General features: G+C 43.8%; 1 protein-coding gene across 1 annotated transcript in view; it reads right to left on the bottom strand.

The window, feature by feature from the left end:
• capn15 (calpain 15) overlaps positions 1 to 19,526 on the bottom strand; it is a 41,186-nt gene extending 21,660 nt beyond the window's left edge. Inside the window, 3 exon segments of the mRNA XM_034119275.1 lie at positions 1,497 to 2,477; positions 2,479 to 3,136; positions 19,243 to 19,526. Coding sequence (XP_033975166.1) covers positions 1,497 to 2,477; positions 2,479 to 3,114 — 1,617 coding nt within the window. The 5' untranslated portion in view covers positions 3,115 to 3,136; positions 19,243 to 19,526.
• Positions 19,527 to 20,188: the final 662 nt, after the last annotated feature.

Below are 20,188 nucleotides of genomic sequence, written 5' to 3'. Positions count from 1 at the left end.
ACACACTAAACAATTCCACGCGCTCACATTTAGCTGGACCCGCGTGCCTTAGCACCGCTGCTATGACTCCATCCTAGGGGAAACACTGCTACCATATAACATATTGAGGCTGTCCATCAACATTGTCCCTAACCCTTACCACAGTAAATATGAACAGAGGATATGGTGCCATCAAATCAGAGAGACGGGCTCTCACGAATGAATACCGTTAGACTAAAGCACTCTATTGTGGATTTGTCATAAAATTAAAAAAGAATCACAGATTAAATGAGGGGTAAATGGATCTTAAACATATTGTCAATGATGTTATAATGAATGTGATCTGTCATTAAACTATTATCTTATTAGAGGAAGTGACATAGAAAAGTTTCCACATCCTAATATGGTAGCTGAAGAAGACTCTCTCCAAACAGCTGAGCGACCAATCAGGGCTCACGAATGAACAATTCCTCTGAATGTCCTCTTGATCTTTGAACATTAAATGTCAAGGTGCTAAATAAAGTAAATAATGCATAATTATTCAAGATTTTTTAAAAAGACAGACAAGCCCGTAATTACAAAAACATGATTATATTTTCTCCCTTAAGAAAAAAAACAGTAAATGATTAACTTCCTAACATCTGACATTTACGCTGCTTAATGAAAATGTTCTGTCTAACTATGGTGTGTCGTGATGGAAAGGAAGGAATAGGCTGTCTGTTTAACTAGATCCATAGTTGATCCTTTAATTACTTGGCAAAATGGATGCACTTCGGTTAAAAGGGAAAGTAAATACTGGATAATAAAAATATTATCGTCTGTCCTATTATACAGTAAGATTCCTCGCATAAAGTCATGTAACATCTTCCTAGATACAATAGCAACTCTTACATTTAAATCAGACCAGGCTAAAAAAGACTTCTGATACAGAAGTGACTTTCCTAAAACAGACATTTGAGGTTTGTAACTTTAGTAAAGTGATTTGATAGTCTAAAGTATATACGTGTACTCTCTGATCTCCTCTGTGTCTGCAGCTCATTGAAGTGGCCGAGATATAGCCGCCGGCCGTTTCAAACTCCGCTAACGAAGCAAGTGCAAACAGAAGCAATGACAAAGCCTATTAGCATTTCTCTGAAATGAGAGCGATTGAGGGAATGGGAACAATGCCAGAGACATAACAAAAAGAGGAATTACAATGAGGGAACTGTGCTCTGAATCGGCAATGTGCACCCTGTGACGCATTGCACATCGAAAAAGAGCAGACTTTATCATAAAAGCAGAGGAAAACTTAGCATAATGTAAAGATAAGAAGGAATACATGATGATAAATGACCCTGCCGGAGGATAAAAACTTGATACTTGGACAAAAATGTACTTGTTTATCCTTTAAAGATGATGCAAATCAATACTTGTCATAAACATGGACGGCCCAAAGCCATTTTACCTCACTAATGACGCACAAAGACAGTTGTTGATGTTTTCTTGTGTTTTCCAGCAACACATCATTTGTCTCTTACCTCTCTGCAGAAGCTGACTATGTTCTCCAAAAGCTCCTTGGCCTCGCCTTCATCATTTCGCCGCCGGGCGTCCACATGCATGCTCTCCCTCCTCTTCAGAGGCTTCGCCACCTTACGGAGGGTGAGGTACTGCTGCGGCGTGTGGCACGCTGCACAGTTCTTGGACTTGAGGTCGTTGAGCAAGGTGCATGCTGGGCAGCTCCACTGTCCCACCTTCTCCTGGAGGCTCGATGAGATGATGGAGGAGGAGGAGGAGGAGGAGCTAGAAGAAGCGATAGCAGAGGAGGAGGAAGGGTAGCCGCGGGCCTGTTTCCGTGCTTTATGACCCGAGGAGGAGGAAGGTGTGCAGGAGCATGGCGCGGCGCCGCAGTGTGTGCAGCAGCGAGGCAGGGGCTGCTCCTGAAAGCCGTGCAGCTTGGAGGAACCGCATGCCGAGCACTTGGGGGCCCCTGTGGGGTTGCGCAGCGTGCACTTGGAGCAGGCCCAGGTGCTGAAGTCCGGGCTGGAGGGGCTGGCGGGGGTAAACCGTACCGACTCACAGCCCACCAGGTCAATGAGGTCAGCCCCAGCTCTGGAGGAGCGGCAGGTGTCGCACTTCGACGAGCTACCTGGGTTGGTCAGGGCACAGCTAGGGCACTTCCAGCTGGGGGCCCCTGAGGAAGCAACAGGGAGATGGGGGTTCAGCGGGTGGTCTTCTTCCTCCAAGATACTGAGGCGTTTGCTGGGGTACGAAGGTTCCTGGGGTTGTGCGTGTTTGGGCTTGGCCGGCCGCTGTGGGCCTGGCTGGGGGGGCACACCGGCTGCTGAGGGGGAGGTGGGGCTCGGGGTGTTGGGGCCCGGGTTTGTAGGGCGCCCTGGGGGGGGCACCTCTCTCCTGCTGCGGGGCACAGGGTTGTTATGGAGGGAGGAGGAGAAGGACGTAAAAGGGGAGGCGAGGGGCTGCGAGGGGACGTTCGGAGGTTCTTGAGGGTCACAGGGGGGGGGCCGGGGGAGAGTCGTCCGTTAGGTCTATAAGTAGCGGGGCAGCCCCTGCTGTGTGGACGGGAAACCCCAGTACAGGTGTGCGCACCTCAGGCACCACTAGCGACTCAGGGGGGATTTTAGGTAAAGACAGTTTCCTGGGGCCGCCACAGGCTGAGCATGACAGAGCCACTGGGGTGTTGTGGAGCGTGCAGCGAGGGCAAGCCCACCCGGAGTGATGCCCCTCCAGGACACACACCTCTCCGTTGCTCTCGGATCGGCGCAGCACTTCCTCTTTAGCCGGATGCTGTCCATGGGGCTCGAGGAGAACCATCGGGGTGACGATAGGTGTTGGAGGTTCGGTGGGAGCAGGTGGAAGGCCGTTGGCTGTGGCAGCTATGGTGGTGGTAGGGGGGGTAGGGGTGGTAGGGGAGGGTCCGAAGCCACACACGGTGCAGGCTCCGGACCCCTGGGAGTTGTTGAGCGTACAGCGGGGGCAGGCCCAGCGGTGCTCCTCGGTGCTGCTCAGACGCAGGATCTGGTTCAGGTCGGGTTTCTGGCGCGGCGCCTCACAGATGGAGCAGCGAGGGGCGGCGCCGGCATTTAAGAAGGTGCAGCGTCCACATGACCACTCGCTGCCTCGCACCGCCGCTGCCATGGAGCCAGGGGAGTGAGAGTGGCTGGAAAAGAGAAAAAACTATGAGTCAAAGCTAATTCAACAACCAAATGAGTCAGGAGTAGATTCTGCCAACTGTAACCGCTTAGCAATAATACATGCATAATAAGCAGCTCCATGATTTGAGCCGTATCAGTCAGTTGGAGCAATGGTAAAGTGTTGGTTGAGCTCAATAGGAGGGAAAGAAAAAGACAGACAAAAAAAGAGTGAGAGATAGAGATTTTTTTAGAAAGCCAGAGAGTGAATACTTGCTTCCAGTCAACTAAGGTGATTATCTAAAAGGCAAGAGAGGAAAGCGAAAATATCTGCGAGTGCAAGAGGAGGAGAGACAGGCAGAATTAGAGAAGAAAAATAGAGTGTGAGAGGGAAAGATTAGCCAGTGCAGGGGGAAAATCAAATCTCCCTCCTGGGGGCTGTGAGGGCAGTAAATCCATACACAATGGCTACATGATTAGAGCCAGGGAGACGGCACATATATAGTGAGGAGGAGCCAGAGGAGAGGAGGCTGCTGTCGCCTCAGAATACCAAGAAAGCAATCCTTCAGTCCTCCTGACTGACACTTATTAGAATGGAAAAAACACATGGGATCTCCTCCACTTCGTATTAGCACTCCTCTCCCCTCTGACTCGTAGAATGCTAATGCAGGGTAGAGGGGGCAAATTAAGGTCATGTCAATCCAATGCCCAAATGAATTTCCTACTGAATTTTGAATGCATGACTCGATTAATTCAGGCAGGCATATTTTAGCGCTAAATCTCTTTTAATTGTGGATTTGAGGCCATTTAAAAACCACCATAAACATCTTTAACAGGGCTTCAGTGGTGTAAACAGTGCAGAGGGAAATGCGAGCAGAGGGGAACAAATCCATTTTAGACCGTTTTCAGAAGCATAGAGAGCAATGCATCTATCTAGTCAGCTACTCGCTTGATTTCAACACATAATAACCTAAAGCAATCTGTTATGGCGGATTGATTTGTACATACTGTTCGTACTGTGGGCCTGCAGTTCAGTCAATCAGAGGTATTGATAGTGGATATATTAGGGCCTTTGGGAGGGGAAGCAGCACAGTTGGATATCTCCAGAGAGCGAGTGGGAGGGGGAGTGGAGAGCGACGCCCCGAGGGATGGACGAGGTTGCTGTCTGGACAAGCCCATAAATGTCACTGTCACTCAAGCTGCTCATGTGTGAACAGCAACAGAGAGGTGGTAATGTGGGAATTGCAGGGTAGCGTGGGTTAGGTGCTAAGAGCCTGAAAAGTGCAGTGCTCTTCACATTGATCTCTGAAGCAGAGGTGTTGTCCACAAAATAACCCGTGAGGCTCTTTTGGGGAATAATGCTTTTTTTCTGCAAGAGAATCAGAAATATTTTATTTATCCCCTTGGGAAATTTGATTTTGTGACAGTTGCTCCATTTTAGAAAAATATTAAATAAAATAAAGTAAATTATTTTAAACTAAATGTACATGAATTTATATTAAATTATAATAAGTTAAAGTGTTCTAAAATATATAATTAAATGTTTTAGCAATTGCTCCATTTGAGAATAAAATGTAATTAAATTAAATAATTCAAAAATGTAATTATATTAAAGGGCCCATGTCATGCTTTCCGGTTATTACCCGTCCCCTTGTGTGTTATGAAGGTTTGTATGCATGTAAACGGTCTGCAGAGTCACAAACCCTCAAAGTACACCCTGTAGCGAGTAAAACTCTAACACAGAAAAGACCTGTCTATGCTGCCCCAGAACGCCTCGTTGGAGATTTCTCTTTTTCCATTGTTTGCTTCCTGGGTTCTGTGACGTGTGAATACCCAAATCAACAACAAATGACCGGATTGGCCCAAATGGACCAATCCGCGGAGCACCTCACACACCAGGATCCCTTGGCTAACTAACAGGGAGTCCCCATTGACTTGCATAGAGCTCCCTGAACGCTGGTAATAGACGAGTTGGGATCGCGGAGAAATGCTCTCCGCAGACCCATTCTCACAGCGTTATCAACCTTTTTCTTACTCAATATCAAGCCACACTTATTGTTTTTACTTCGGCTGTGAGTGTTAGTGTGTGCTCAGGATGAGTTTCGCTTGTTCTCGCTGTATCGCCGACCCGGAAACCTGTCCGCTCCTCGCAGCAGCTCGCAGCAACGAGCCTCGCAACGTCCCGACCAATCAGAGCACACTGGGCTCACAGGGAGGGGGGGGGGGGCAGGAGCTCCAACAAGCCGTTTAGGACAGAGTGAATACACATACTATACAGAGATGCTGTATGAGAAACCAATGTGATTTTGGAAAATTGCACAATTTAAATCTATTCTAGTAGACCTCAACAATGGAAATATGATCAGTAGAAATGGCCATGACATTGGACCTTTAAAACAAAATATGTATTCAAACATAGAGAAGAAAAATGTGCAAATTGTATCAAAATAAATAAAAATAAATGTTGCTCAATTTTTTTAATACAAAATTATATGATTCTAAATTAACATCAAATTATAATAAATGTAAATATTTATTCAAACATGGAGAAGTAAAAATGTGCAAATTGTATCACAATATACATCATTCTATTTTGTAACTGTTGCTGCATTTTAAAATAAAATGAAATCAGATAACATTTAAATATTTAACTTTAGGTAAAACGTGTACATTGACCCACAATATATAACAATAAATATGTACAAATATGTATAATGCAATATCTTGTATTAATATGATAATTGATATCAATTATGGAAAAACACGTAACTGCTCTAAATGTACAGTGTAATACAGTTGTAATGCCAAAGCGCTGTGAGTGAAAATGCTGATGCTCCCTGTGCCTATTTCCAATTAACATATTCTGATCATCCTTTCTTGATTTCACATTAGAGCATGTACAAATCAACGTCCCAGTGCATGTGACATTTAACTGCTGAGGAAGTACAGAGGAGTGTAGATCCGGCTCTTCTCCTCTGCAGCACCATGAGTCCTGGCCGGCTAATTGCCCCAAGTTCAACTCCATTAAACCTTTCAAACCAGGCGAATCGTCCGAACCCAGGGGAACCTCTCACAGACTGCTCCTGCTCCCAGCACACTGTGCTCTCCTTTCGTCAACTCTCCTCCCGAAGGTAAGGAGGAGAATGACAGCGGGAGAGGGACGGTCAGTCACTAATGCGTGTCTTTGGATGTCTTTGTGTGTGCGTGGATCCTTGCCTCTGGGTTGGTGTATGCAAGCATGGCTGTATCTATTTGTAGATATAGCATAGTTGCTTGTTATATTGTCCAACTGCATTTGTTTGTGTGTTTTCTCCGCCGCGAGGCAGCAACAGTATGGAAGAAGAAGTCCCAGTTCTTAATGTCAGGAGCCATTAGCTGTGGATTCATTGTCCTGGGCTGCAGTCAGCACTCCCTACATAAACCAGAGCCCGCTGTGTGAGGAGGAAACTCAGCCTTCCAATGAAAACAGTGAGCAAAACTAGAAAAACACATTTTTGGCGAAGAGACACAAACACTAGGAAATGAATACTTTTCTCTTTTTTGCTTAGTCTTTTATCCCAGTACTATCTGCCATGTCCCCGTGGTAGCTATGCAATATTAAGTGTTCCAAAAGTATCAGTCAGTGTGTATTTCAAAAAGAATGAAAATCCTTTCCCTCAAATTATTAAATATGCTCTGAAAATATTCCAACCATCCCCAAAGAACCTGTGCCGAGTCTCCACACTACAACACCCCCCTCACCCCTAATTGAGTTAAATGTGGTTGAATTAATTGGTGGCCCCATGCTAGCATTGATGGCACATGTTCACACCGTGCTTAGCTCTCCTGCCTATCTGAGGGCCGCAAACAGCAACGACAGCAGCCTCAGCGAGAGTCAACACCTCGCGTCTGATGACAGGTTCTTCCCTGTGGCCATTTTCATAACTGTCAGGCCTCTTTTCATCTCGAGCGGGAGAGCAAAGTCACAGTGTCAGCCACATGGAGACTTTGTCAAAGCAATTGATTTGGTTCTCGGCGGAGCGCATGGGATTGCAAATTCATTACGTTTCTGTCTGCAGCGAGCCAAAGTGGGAGCTTTTTAATTTAAGTGATCAGCCTCGCAAGGAATTTCTTAATATCTAGCTTAATTATCTCATTATTATCAGTTGTAAGCACATCACTTATTAAATGTAAGTAAGGCACGGTGAAACACTACAACCATTATACTGGGCCTCAATTAAAAAGGATACGTTGAAAGTGAAGTACACATACACACACACACACGGTGCACACACACACATACACACACACACACATACATATGAAAAGTACTGAGGAACCATTTCAGCCGGCGATGCCTTGACCCCACATTAAAAAGATGCTTTACGTGTGCATGCTCCACTCAGGAGTGTGTACAACACACACGTACACACAGACACACCTTTTGTCCTTGGCCCTGTGCTCAGTGGAGCCGCTCTTAAAGTGCCCACTTCAGCTCCTCAGTTCCCCAGTGTCGCAGACCTGGGCGAGTAGCCAATAGCTTACAGTGAAAGAGGAAGAAGAGACCGAACTATAGCGAGTGAAGGAGAGAAAGACAGCTCTGCTCTAGAAAAAGCCATCGTTTTGCAATGAGGCCCACAATGAATAAAGTACCTGTAGTCTCAATTAATTTAAGTAAGAGCATTAATGACCCCAGGCCAGTTTTTTAATGCATCAGTGGGCGTAAGACAATCATAGAGCACTTTAGCAGACTGATACAAGGAGTGAGAGCTCTACAGTGCTCATGCTGCGGGAACAAGTTAAATTACACAACGAAGGAAGTCCTCAGGCTGTAGATAAAAAAGGTACGTGTAGAGAAATACAGAAGGCTTTAAGAAATTCTAAGGTTAGTCCTAAAAGGCTCTGAAGATATTGTGTTGGCCACCTACGACTGGCCACATGGATTTGTTCCAAACACTGAACTCGGTTGCGAGATCAGGGGAACGGAGTCTCGCCAGCTTCTCCCCGTGCCGCTGTGAGACATTTGGCCTTTGTGCGACAGTCATTTGCGCTGCCTTTCCGTGGCTGGCGCCGGGCCCAGGGCCTGAAGGGAGGGCGGGATACCTTCTACTGCCATCTGAGGCAGAGTGCATCTGCTTTAAATGTTTCACAAAAATAATAATAAGACTCATCGGGGCAGCAGGAGCTTTGTGTATTTTGATATTCTGTTGACAGTCCATTTCCTTCATGATTAAAAATGGCAGTAGATTTGAAGTGTGTTAACAACATTCATATTCAACTACTTTTTTTAATGCCAGGTCTGTTTGTGTTATATCATCATCAGACGATATTGTGTCTGATGTACACCGAGCTACAGACATGTCTTTGGTTTCATTCTAATCCAAACAACAAAGGACATGCTTAACAATGAAAGAAGAACAAAAGGATGTCATGTCAGATGTCATAATTCCTTTTAAACAATTCAAACACTTACAGTAACTGGCTGACTAATAAATGAATCCTGACATTAAACTAAGATAAAACACAGTCAGTCAGCACTTCACAGATGTTATAACATGGCCCGTTAGAAACTCAAATGTTTCTCAAAGCCTTCACTTTAGCACGAGGAATCACACGGATTGCCGCAATCTATGTGTATCTGAGAGCAGCATACCAAGTGAACTTCCTGGTATGACAGACAAAAAACTCCCAACTGTAATGCTTACCTCCAAAGCTGCAAGATAATCCATGAAGCAAAGAGTGTGTTTGTACAATTTTAAGTATTTCTATAGTACATTTAAATGGCAAACTAGCTCATCAGTGGCTGGGTTTGGTTCTGCTACTTAATAATGCAGCCTATCCATTCAGTGTTGGGTAATTGTAGCTAGCTAGACTTTTGCACCGACAGAAAAACCCTAAAATATGATTTCAAACAGATTTATATAACTAACCGAACAGATTGCTATGAACAATTGAAAAAAACGTAGTTAATTCAGTATTTTTTGATGATCAACTAATTAGTTTAAACCATTAATGAATCATTTCAAGCTAAAACATCAAACATGTTTTACATATTTTAAGCCTTAGATTATTGGCAATTGAATTTCTTGGATGCAACTAGTTAGAGCAATTTTAAGACACTCACGTTGGGTCAATTAACCCTAATACATTATCAATAGGGTAATCAATAATGCAGATGAACAGACACCATCTTACGTCCATGCTAACGCTGCAAAACACTTTTTTTTTTTTTCTGCTAGCCTCAAGGTTACCATAGCAATATGTTGCACTGCAGTTTAATGTATAAGTACATTGATGTTTACGTAATGTAATAAGGCCTACATTGTAAATGCTTCCGCCATTTTCTTTTTCTACTTCTGTTGATTCCTCTTAAGATTTCAGTCATATGGTTATACGGTATTTTATTTGTTATTTGAACTTATTGATGACCAGATTTGCAACATTAGTTAACAGTAGGGATGTCCCGATCCGATCACGTGATCGGGGATCGGAGCCGATCACGTGATTTTCACGTGATCGGGGATCGGGAGGAAAAAATCGGGGATCGGAATTATTATTTTTTTTTTTTATAAAATATTTTTATACATTTTATTTAATGTTACAAAACAAAAATGACCATGTTCACGTCTTAAAGTCATCCTGAGGCCTTAGTTTTGGGTTAAAATTACACAACATCATGTATGTGTTGCTTCTTTTGGGCTTGTTTTCATAGACCTGGTTGCTTATTTCTCTCAAATCTGGCAACAGAGTGGGCGCAGTGTCTAATAGTAGCAGTAAGCTAACAAGAGGCTACGTTCAGCTGGTGACTCGGGAGTCGGGACAGAGAAAATGTCAGGAGTTTGGAAGTATTATAAAATTGAAAGCGAAGGCAGTGTAACAGCCAGATGCAATGTTTGCAAGGCGGAGGTTCCGCGTGGTGGAAAGAACAGAACTACGTTCAACATGACCAATCTAATACAAACACCACCAACAACAACACGACGAGTACACAGCGGCCACTCAGGTAACGGCACTGAAACAACCGACACTTTCAGAGACTTTTAAAAGGAAAGAGAAACTACCCCAGAACGGCCAAGATAGCTGAATTCATCGCGTTGGATGACCAGCCGTTATCTGTTACCTTTTTTTTCCTCTTAATGCATTGCATAAAGATCGGATCGGGAAAAATCGGTATCGGCAGATTGTCAAAATCAAATGATCGGAATCGGATCGGGAGCAAAAAAAGGTGATCGGGACATCCCTAGTTAACAGCGATTACTAATAGGTTGTGAGAGGCTGGAAAAGTGCAGGTCTGACTGATTTGAACTGCCTGTGCGTTGGTTCCAGATGTAACCCCCACACAAACAAATAAAATGAGTCACTCCTAATAAATATTTACTGCCGCAGTTTTGAGTGGACGCAGGGCGATAGCCGGAGACGTGGATACTTTAGCTTATAAAATGTTTATGTTGCACTTATGTTGTTACTGTGCACTTTATGATGGACCTGTTTAATAGCTGCAACCCTAGAAATGACAGGGATGCAGGGAGGGATTTTCATAACCAGCTACAAGGGCATTACTCAGGGGTTTTTCAGAGCCCTGGCATTACTGTTTTTTGACTTTATCTGATCACTAGCCGACAGAACGATGATGCACTGCTTGTTATTAGATCAGAGAAGCAGTACAAAAAGAGAAAGGATAATGAGTGTCAAAGCATTCGGCTGCATCTGAACACACCCAGAAAACTCGGGGATTAGATCAGCGCTTTCACACATTCTCCATCACACTTGAGGAAACAAACGGAGACTCTTTTTCCAGCCCTTTAGTAATGAATGCAGTCTGCCGCAGTTTTAACTCGAAAGATTATTTTTGTTTATCGCTTGATTGTGGGATTTTTCTCGCTTGTAGGATCAGAGCACTTCAAAGTTATTTTCCCTGAGCAAGAATTCCTTCCCGCTTTTCAGAAGAGCCGATAAGTCAGGGTCAAAGACTTGACGATTAACTTTAACAGCCTCAGTTCTACCTGGCAGGCATTATGTTGTGGCATGAATATGACTCATTACTCAACACTGACGGCTTCTCCGGAATTCATTAAACCCAACATGATGGAGCAGAGTCCGTGACTGCAACTTATGTGAGAGGCAGATAAACAGTTTCTACTGTGACATGTTGAGACAGACTTGATGATGTGACACAAGGGATCGGCGACAGTGGCGCCTTAGTCATAGAGGACAGGCCAACTGCATAATTGGGTAGTTTTGATGCAGAAGACACTTTTTAATTAGGTTTTTGGAGAATAGGTATATCGAATGTTGGCACAAAAACTCCTACCGTAGCATATTAGACAAAGGGTCTTTTGAAAAAGTGCAGAGACATTCCTCCATAAACATGGCTGATGATATACACTATAAAAATTGAAACATCACAAGAAGAATGTGACGCTGTAGAACACAAGGGTGTTGTTGTATAGACGTTATGTTTCAGGCTAATAGCATGCATGAAGACATCTGAGTGTGGTTATGAGTTTTATGAGAAGAACTTGTTGTTTTTATGCAAGCCTGATGCTCACAAACCTTATGATCAAGGCCTCAAACCCCAGGACTCATTTCAAAATAAGAGATGATCTAACAGTGTTGAACAAAAGATACTAAGAATTCAAACACTGGCCAAAAGGGGGGGGGGGAAACAGAGAGAAGCTTCTGACCTCTAGCTGTGCCCTCAGTGAATATTTTAAGACCGGAGCTCATTTTTGACGAGTGAATGTGTCGATGGTGGAGACAGCTTCAGACATTTGAATCTTTAAACAGAGGAAACTGTCTGACTGGGTTTCAGGAGACATCAGTAGCACAGAAAAGAGCGTGAGCAAGCAGGAAGCTGGCAGGAAGCTCCGGAGTCACGGAGGAAGAAGAGGGAGGAATGGAAAGGGCACGATGTTACAGCCGCCGCTCTGATTATCTGAACTTCCTGCGGGCACCCAAACATGGAGGGCAGGGTCACTGCTGCTGACACAGTACTGCCTTCAGCCGGAGGGGAACTTCTTAGACAGGCAGCACAGAAAGGAGCTCTACTTCCTGTTTCAAAGATACAAAATTCAACTCCACGAAGGCAGACTTCTTGCCAAGAGGTTCCTGAAGCTCCCTGGCTCTTATCTGACTGACATCAATAAACACTGACATGAATAATCAGCGCGTTATGTGTTCCTCCAGAGGTGTAACTTGCCAGCACATGTTTCTTTCCGTGTGTGAGGCTGCCATGTGTGGTCTTATCTAGGGCCCCGATAGAATTAGGTTACAGAACATATGCTACAGATTTCCATGGCAACAGGAGTGGTGGTGATCTGGAAACATGTCAGTTTCAGGGCCAATAGGCGGTTTTTTTCTTGCCGCATCGATGCTCTGTTTTCCAAAGAAAGCCACACTGTGAGACAAAGCATGCGTGCCAAATCTATCCGGGTGGCTCGGGGACTGTCCTGACCCTGCCTCTCTTCACCAGACAGGCAATAGCCGGGGAGGACGTGCTGAAATAATTCAGAATAAACACGGCCACTGAGCACTGGCTGAATCCAAGTGGACCCGTTTTAATCCAATTAAAGGGAGGGGAGCCAGTGGAATGGAGCTGCGATAAACGCTATCATCCATCATGATGGGACAGTGGAGAGCCGGGGATCGACTCTGGAGAGAGCAGACTCCAACTGTAAGGGCTCCAAAGGCCATGTGCAAAGGAACCCAGCAGCACTTCAGGCCTGAGATCAAAATGAAGCACAGTCACATTGTTTACTTAACCAATAATAGGATAATAATACTGTGTTGCGCTGCTTTTAAAATGAAACAATCAGACACAACAACACCCCATCTTCCTCTGCTCAGTGGGTTGTAATGCTGAGTGAAACTTCACAGTTGATTCAGTACACACAAACACTTCCCAAAGTCAATGGGGTCGCTGCTAGATGAAAACAAATTGAAAATACCCAAGGACAACACTGTTCCTGCAGTCTCCAAGCTAGGAGACATGGGAAAAGAAAACGTTTTATGTGACAATATATTAGAGAATAAACTGTACGAGAACGCCTGAAGTTAAGCTTGGCTCATAGTGTTCTGTTGTTTCTATATTTCATGCTCTGTCACAGCTCAGCAAAGCTTGCCTAACGTTGTTAGGCTCACTCAGCAGTGTGTGTATATGTGCATAAGACTGCAAGTGAGTGTGTGTGTGTGAGACAGAGGGGGAAGATATGAGGGCATGTTCCAAGTGCTGCTGCACACTGTTTCTAAAACATCTATTGTCAGGATATGTGTGTGTGTGCCTTTTGCCTCCCAGCAGTAGACTGAACGGTGTGTATCTCTGTGTTTATGTGCTCAGCTGACTGAGGTGGAGTCTGATGTGTGATGAGGACAGAGACTTATTGCTACAGAGATGCACAAACGCTAAGAGTTGACTATGATGCAAAACTACACTGACAGTAGGAGCTGCTGAGTTGCATTAATGCATGGTGCTATGGTTGATGGAACCGTTTAAAGATGGGATGAAAACAGCCTTTCCTATATTTTAAAACTCTTCGAGGGGTAAGTTGAGACTGCCTTGACGGTTAAATGTAGAGCAACTGTAAATGAAGCATTGACAGCAACCAGCAGGAATAAAGAAATATGAAAGCCCAACAGGGGACTGACGCTGAATAAATAATGACATCCATTGTTGGGAAATGTGATCGGGCTCTCTGAAAATCAATAACCAACAACCGGACCGTGATGCCCTGAGTGACTCAGCAACAACTTCAATACACTACAGGCGGTCGATAACAATTGCCTGTTCTCATTCAGGGAGACATGACCCAAAAAAGCTGAAGGAAAACTGTTAACGCTTCTAAACAAGTTTCCGTGAGGGCGTTCGAGAAGATCATCCTTTGGAAGAAAGTCAGTCAAAAGTGCTGGATGAGCTGCACATTCAAACTAAGCTCCTTACACACTGCTGATAGGCCTTTCACTGTGTTGACAGTGACTCAGAAGGCAGAGACTGGAACAATGGATTATTGCAGCACAGTCTTGAAATACAGTAACTGAATACATATTTTTTTTCTGCAGTCAATACTGACAAAACAAGAGAGTATGAAAAGGATGTCTATTCCTTTAATAGTTTGCTCTGATAGGCGTAAACCATGAGCAATTACACAGCTCCTGCTAGCTGTTCTTAGGGAAACTTTTAAGAGTGAAAAGGAGTATTATTCTCACACAAATAAAAAATAGAAGCAAGGTGTGTCTAGCAATATGTAAAAAGAGATTGCATTCAGTTTTTAAATCATTATCAAAAAGGAATAAAACTGAATTAAAGCTTGTTTTAAAGCCTGGTAAAAACGTGTGGCGGTAAAACTTGTCCTATAATTACGCTAGAGCTGTTTTCATTGGTCTAAAAGAAGTCAGGTCAATCTATGTATCCAGGCAATCCTCTCAGCTCTGCATGGAGTGTAGCACACTGACAGCTGTTCTAGGAGGATCCAATGGGCTGGGATTTTGGTTTTCAAATCCGGCTTACCCAAAATGTTGGTGCGTCAGATAAATAACATCAAAATACAGGCTTTGATTAGATAAGCTTAAGTGAAACAGGGGATTTGATCCATTTCTCTAAGGTTATTGAATCCCCCGTAAGCGTCACTTAAAGCCTGGGAGAGAAAGTAGTACCTTTCTCAAATGATGTACAGTTTACAACACTGTGTTCAAATACTGAAGCCAAGACAAGAGCCCCGGAAATAATGCCACTCACAGTCACAGCTTTTCATTCCCGTGAAATACAACACCACGTCTCATTCCACCGGGGACATCCCTATATCAGCTGGCCTGCCTCCCTGTGCACTCATCTGAGAAACGTGTTGGCACCCCGCTGAGGGGACACTGCTGGCTCTTACCTGCGCTCCCGGTGAGGCAGAGGGTGCTGCTGCTGACGGGTGATGAAGGTGGTGCCCCACACCGGGCTGCTGTGGCTGTTCCTGAGCCAGCCCACGGGGGGGGAGGACGGGTACGGGGTGCTGCGGAAGCCATGGTCCGACTCTGTCTCTGCAGTCAGAGACGAGGCCGAGCTCCCCATCACCACGGCGATCGGAGGAAACAGTCTTGGAAGATGTTTGTTTAGCTTTTGGCTAAAGCACGAATGTTGACAAGGGATCCACACTTGTACTCAGTGAGACAAACTGAGATACATTGAGACTAAAGGGGTTCTTTGGAGCATATCATGCGTTTGTATTCGCTGTAAACCTTCTGCCATTTTTTCTTAAAGACCTCCAAGTTTGCAAGGTAAAGAAAAAACTACAGCAAAAGGGAATTAAAGATATAGAAAAATGTAACTTGCAGGTGGCTCAGTATGCAGGAGGGGTGTCCCACAGGGAAAGAAGTTCTCAATCCAAATAGTAATGTGATGCGTGTCGCACTGATTCCCATTCAGCATTCGCTCTCAGAGAGGAAGAAATGCAATTTGCTCACAGCAAAGGCTCGTAATTCTCCCTCTTGTAGACTCTAAGCTTGTAACACTCTGCAGCATGTCTTCCATAGTGCCACTCATAATTCCTCCCGCATTCCTTCTGACACATCTCCCCAATCTGTGCAGTCTCATGCCTGGGTCCCAGTGTCTTTGCACATGCTCAGGAAAACAATCAATTAGCCAAAGCAGGACAAGATGGGAAGCAGAAGTACGTGGTCTTTCAGCATCTCAGCAGTTTAACGAAACACCTCCAGGACAGCACAAAAGCATTATGATCCATAAAGACAGCTGATAGTGATGGTGGCATGGATCTTGCAGGAATAAAAGTCATAATAAATATATCCACGGAGTAATTTACAATGCGGGAACTGGAGGAAATCAATGCATTGCATTTGCTGGGGAAGGGTGTTGGCAAAACTACAAGTATGCTAATATCCAAAGTCTCATGTTTCAGACATCCAGTCCGAGTAACAGCTGCTGTGAAAGTTTCCCAGTAAAACACCCCAGCTGCGTTTCTCCAGCTGGATGAAAAGTCATATTGGGGAGGTCTTTCTCAGGGGGTTAAAAAAAAGAAAAAAAAGGAATCACTTCACAACCTCCACAGTTACCAAAGCATGAAAATGTTTTAGAGCTCAGCTGCAAGTTCTGTTTAAATCCGACCAAATACCGGAGAGGGATGTTCCGTTACGGGCTGCGGTGCTCTGCCAGAGATGATCCGAGTTTCCGCTGCTGTCTGAGGCTTAATTTCTGTCTGATCCCCGCGCCGAGGCCGGCCAGTCTAGTTCATCAACTTGCTCTGAGATTCATGTGGACTTGCCAGGCGGTCATAGCGAGGCTCTCTATAGGCGGAGGAAACAAGTATCGCACCATTTGCATGCATGTTTTGACATGTATCGATCGCTGGTAAAAGCCCTGAGGCAAAAGTCTAAGGAGGACGATATTCCGTGTATTGGTTATAAATTAATCATCGATTCAATGTAGCCCTCACTGCAAAGCATTACTTAGGTAAAAGAAAAGGTGGGCCACACAGGCTTTAAGAAACGCCAAGATAGCCGAAGAGGTCTCATCCAGGAAGCAGTACTAATACGCAAATGTCACCATCTTCCACCGGGTCCATCCCCAACCTGCGTTTATCTCATATTTCCTGCGATTGGGCTGTAGATTCTGAGGTTTATATTAGGCACCATCCTCGCTCCAGTCCCGCTGTCGCCTGCTCACACTGTAAAGCTGCTCCATCCCGTTTTAATGGCTCCATTTTGGGCACGTTATTTGCTGTACCCGCTATGTGTTTTCTTTTTTTCTTCCTCAGGCTTTAATTCTCCCTCACTGGTAGCGTGAGCGCAGTGGCCGAGGATGCAATCTCCTCCTATAACAGCGGATTACCGGAGTGTCAGAAGGGCGCATGCGCACTGGCTGACAGAGAGGAGCTGGGAGGCTGCGTTCAAGAGATTTAAATAAACCTCAATAGAGAGTCGTGGGGATCTCACTCTTTATTGTGAATAGGATCCCAGTGGTGGATGAAGTATTCAGATGTTAGTCAAAGTACAAAAACATTACTGTTAAATGACTTCATTCATGTAAAAGTCCTGCATTCAAAATCTTACTTAACTAAAAGTACCAAAGTATCATCAGATAAATGTACTTAAAGTATTAAAAGTAATCATTGTGCAGACAAATTGCCTTTATGTGTGTATATAATTATATATGTGACATTTTTAGATAATATTAGATAGCATTTTACTGTTGTAGAAAAACAAAGTTCTGATTTACTTTTTGTAAAATATTTCAATAATTGTTTCCTCCTTTCTGTTTAAAGTAGCCAAAGCTGTTTAACAATTGTAGGGCAGTAACATTACATTGTTTACTTTTAAATGTTGTGGAGTAGAAGTATAAACTATCATTACATGGAAATACTCTAAAGTATAAGTACCTCAAAATTGTACTCGAGTACAGTACTTGAGTCAATGTACTTAGTTGCTTCCTCGAAGCAGGCTGGGCAGGGTGACGCATCATTAGGAAAACACAACATGTATCGTTTACACATCACATGTCACGCTCACACAGTAACCTTAATGTTTCTTTGTTTTTATATGGGTTCCTTGGGGAATAAAGTCAGCTTTCAGTGCCAGAGGAGGAAGTGAAGGGTTAAGAAGAAGACAGTGGTGACTGCAACACTCATCATTGCTCAACTGTCCCTGCACATTACTGAGATAAGCCTTCAAACTTTCCCTCTCCTCCCTCTTCCACTTCACATCCCTTTGCTGACCTCTTTTCTGATCCTTCATGTTCTCCCTCTCCCTCTCTGAAATCAGTGTTCACCAGCTCACTGCATAAAGCACAAGCCTAACATGGCATGAAACTAGTCATGCAACATACATTTTTTAAGGTACTTTAATGCACCTAGAAGCGGGTTAACCATTAGCTGTGAACTACAAACGCAGTTCAAAGCTGGTTTCGCAGCCAGGTCATTTGTCAGGAACTCTGCTTAGTTTCACAGTAAGGGCGTGTTCTTAATGCACAATTCCAAAAAATGACTCCCGTTTCCTTGTTACACGTGTTGAGACTGAAACTGGTTTGTCTTTCAATTAAATTCCAGAAAACGGTACAGGCTAAGATATGCAAAATGTTGCTGACGTACATCTTAAGTCCTACCCTAGTTTCAGAGTGTATGGCTGGAGTTGTAAAGAATGTGTCATACAGAAAGCTTAACACAAACAGCTTACTTGTTTTTGTTACACAACGCCATTGAATGACCAAAGCAAGTGTGGGTTGTGCAATCACATTTGAGGAGTTTCAATTTAGCATCACCATGTCACAGCATGTACACAATTCAAAAGCAGTGGGAAAAAGACCAACAAAAACTGAATTGCGAAAGCAGGTCGTAGACATGGGAAAGCAGAAACCACACTACAAAAAATGGACTATGTCCCTTTTGTTAAGGGTGCACCTGTCCAACTGGGCCACCTGTCCCTCTGTGTCAGCTGCTGTGTCTCTGGGTGCCGATTTATAGTCAGAGCCAGAGAGTGAGAGAGATTACATTTCATTTCTTTTCTCCAGGGACATACAGGGGGAATAAGGGAAAGGGAGGATGTGAGCTGATTTCACGGTGGTACATTGTAAGTCATCTCTACACAACCCAAAAGTCTTGACTGTTACACACACAGTGACAATTCTCATAGCAGAACACAAATGATTGGACTGCAGTTCACTACCATCCAAATCAAGTAAACCTCTAAGATGTTATTTTGCTTTTACAGCCAAATCTTATATAATATAAGGGAAGTTCAGGCCTCAGGTCTGTAGTATCTCAAGATGTTCATGTTCCTGACCTTGCCCTTTGACCTGACCATCTCCCATTAAACAGAGACCTAGAAGAAACATGTTATTGTGTTATCCTGTTGTGCAGTGAAGCAGGCGGGAATAACATGAACTCCACTGCCGTCATGTGAAACCCTGTTTAAATACGAAGCAGTGTCACATAATCGATCTATTTGTGTCCACAGTGTAAGCCTGTGAGCCCTGTCACTGCCACCAACATTAGCTACACAGGGCTGCCAGATGAAAACGGAACAATCCCATTGAGACAGCGCGAACCGGGGACGCCGGGGTCCTTGTAAACAAAGACACTCTTATTCAATCATTTGGTCGACGTTATTGACGCGGCACCACGACCGTGTACTTCCTCAAGTCTACAAACAAATCGGTTATTCTTACCTTAAGTCGGTCGAAGGGGAATTATGCCTGTTTTCCAACCGTCTGTGCGTTAACTTTTCGCAGCCATGGAGACGATAAGTTCCTCCCGGGTTGTACTTTAGCCACCGTAACCTCTCCAGGCTCTAGCTTCGCGCTGTCCGCTGCTTCCGCATGTTTCACACATGTGTGACAAACACGTTACATGTACAGTTAGCTTTCCACTCCGTCAGGTATTCACGAGACTGATGCGACCGTGGAGGTTTACCTCAAACAGCCCAGGAAGGAAGGGGAATCTCCAAGGAGCAAATAGAGAACGCACGTACGTCAAATGCGTAGCGGGTGTTTCACGTTCCTTGCAGACGCACGTAAACGTACGTAAAGTCCATTCAGGAATGCGAGGGTAGAAAACTCAACTTCCCGTGTTCAACACGGATATTTTCAACTAGGATATCCGGGTATGAGTGTCGTCACCTATGACAGACATCAACCAAATAAAATATATTTGTATCTAAACCAAATGTTCTACATTTCTACTTAGAATTACAACAATATGGCACCACTATGATAGAATGTATAAGAAGAAGGAAATCAAAACCAAATCAGTATTTGATACATATATTTTTCCTACCGTTTGTTTGCTAATTTTTTATCTATTTGTTTTACTTTATCTTTCTTTCTTTATTGTTAGTACTTTTTCACTCTGTATGTGAAACTGTGTAACCCTGATGTCAATGTTTTGTGTTTATATAATGTATGATGTACATAAGTATTTTCTTAAATAAAGGAGGGAAAAAACACTATATTTATATGTGTAATTCTATTCTATAAGTTATGCATTTTTTCCCTTTGTTTACCTGCATGTATTAAATGTAATTACTTTATCGTCAATTAAAAAATAGAATAGCCTATATATGTATTATTTGCCCATGTAAAATATTTGTATATTGAATTGTGTGATTTTTTTTTT

This window comes from Trematomus bernacchii, unplaced genomic scaffold (genome assembly GCF_902827165.1).
Source record: "Trematomus bernacchii unplaced genomic scaffold, fTreBer1.1, whole genome shotgun sequence".
NCBI lineage: Eukaryota > Metazoa > Chordata > Actinopteri > Perciformes > Nototheniidae > Trematomus > Trematomus bernacchii.
The sequence above is the reverse complement of the archived record's forward strand: the minus strand, read 5'-3'. Positions and strand labels throughout refer to the sequence as shown.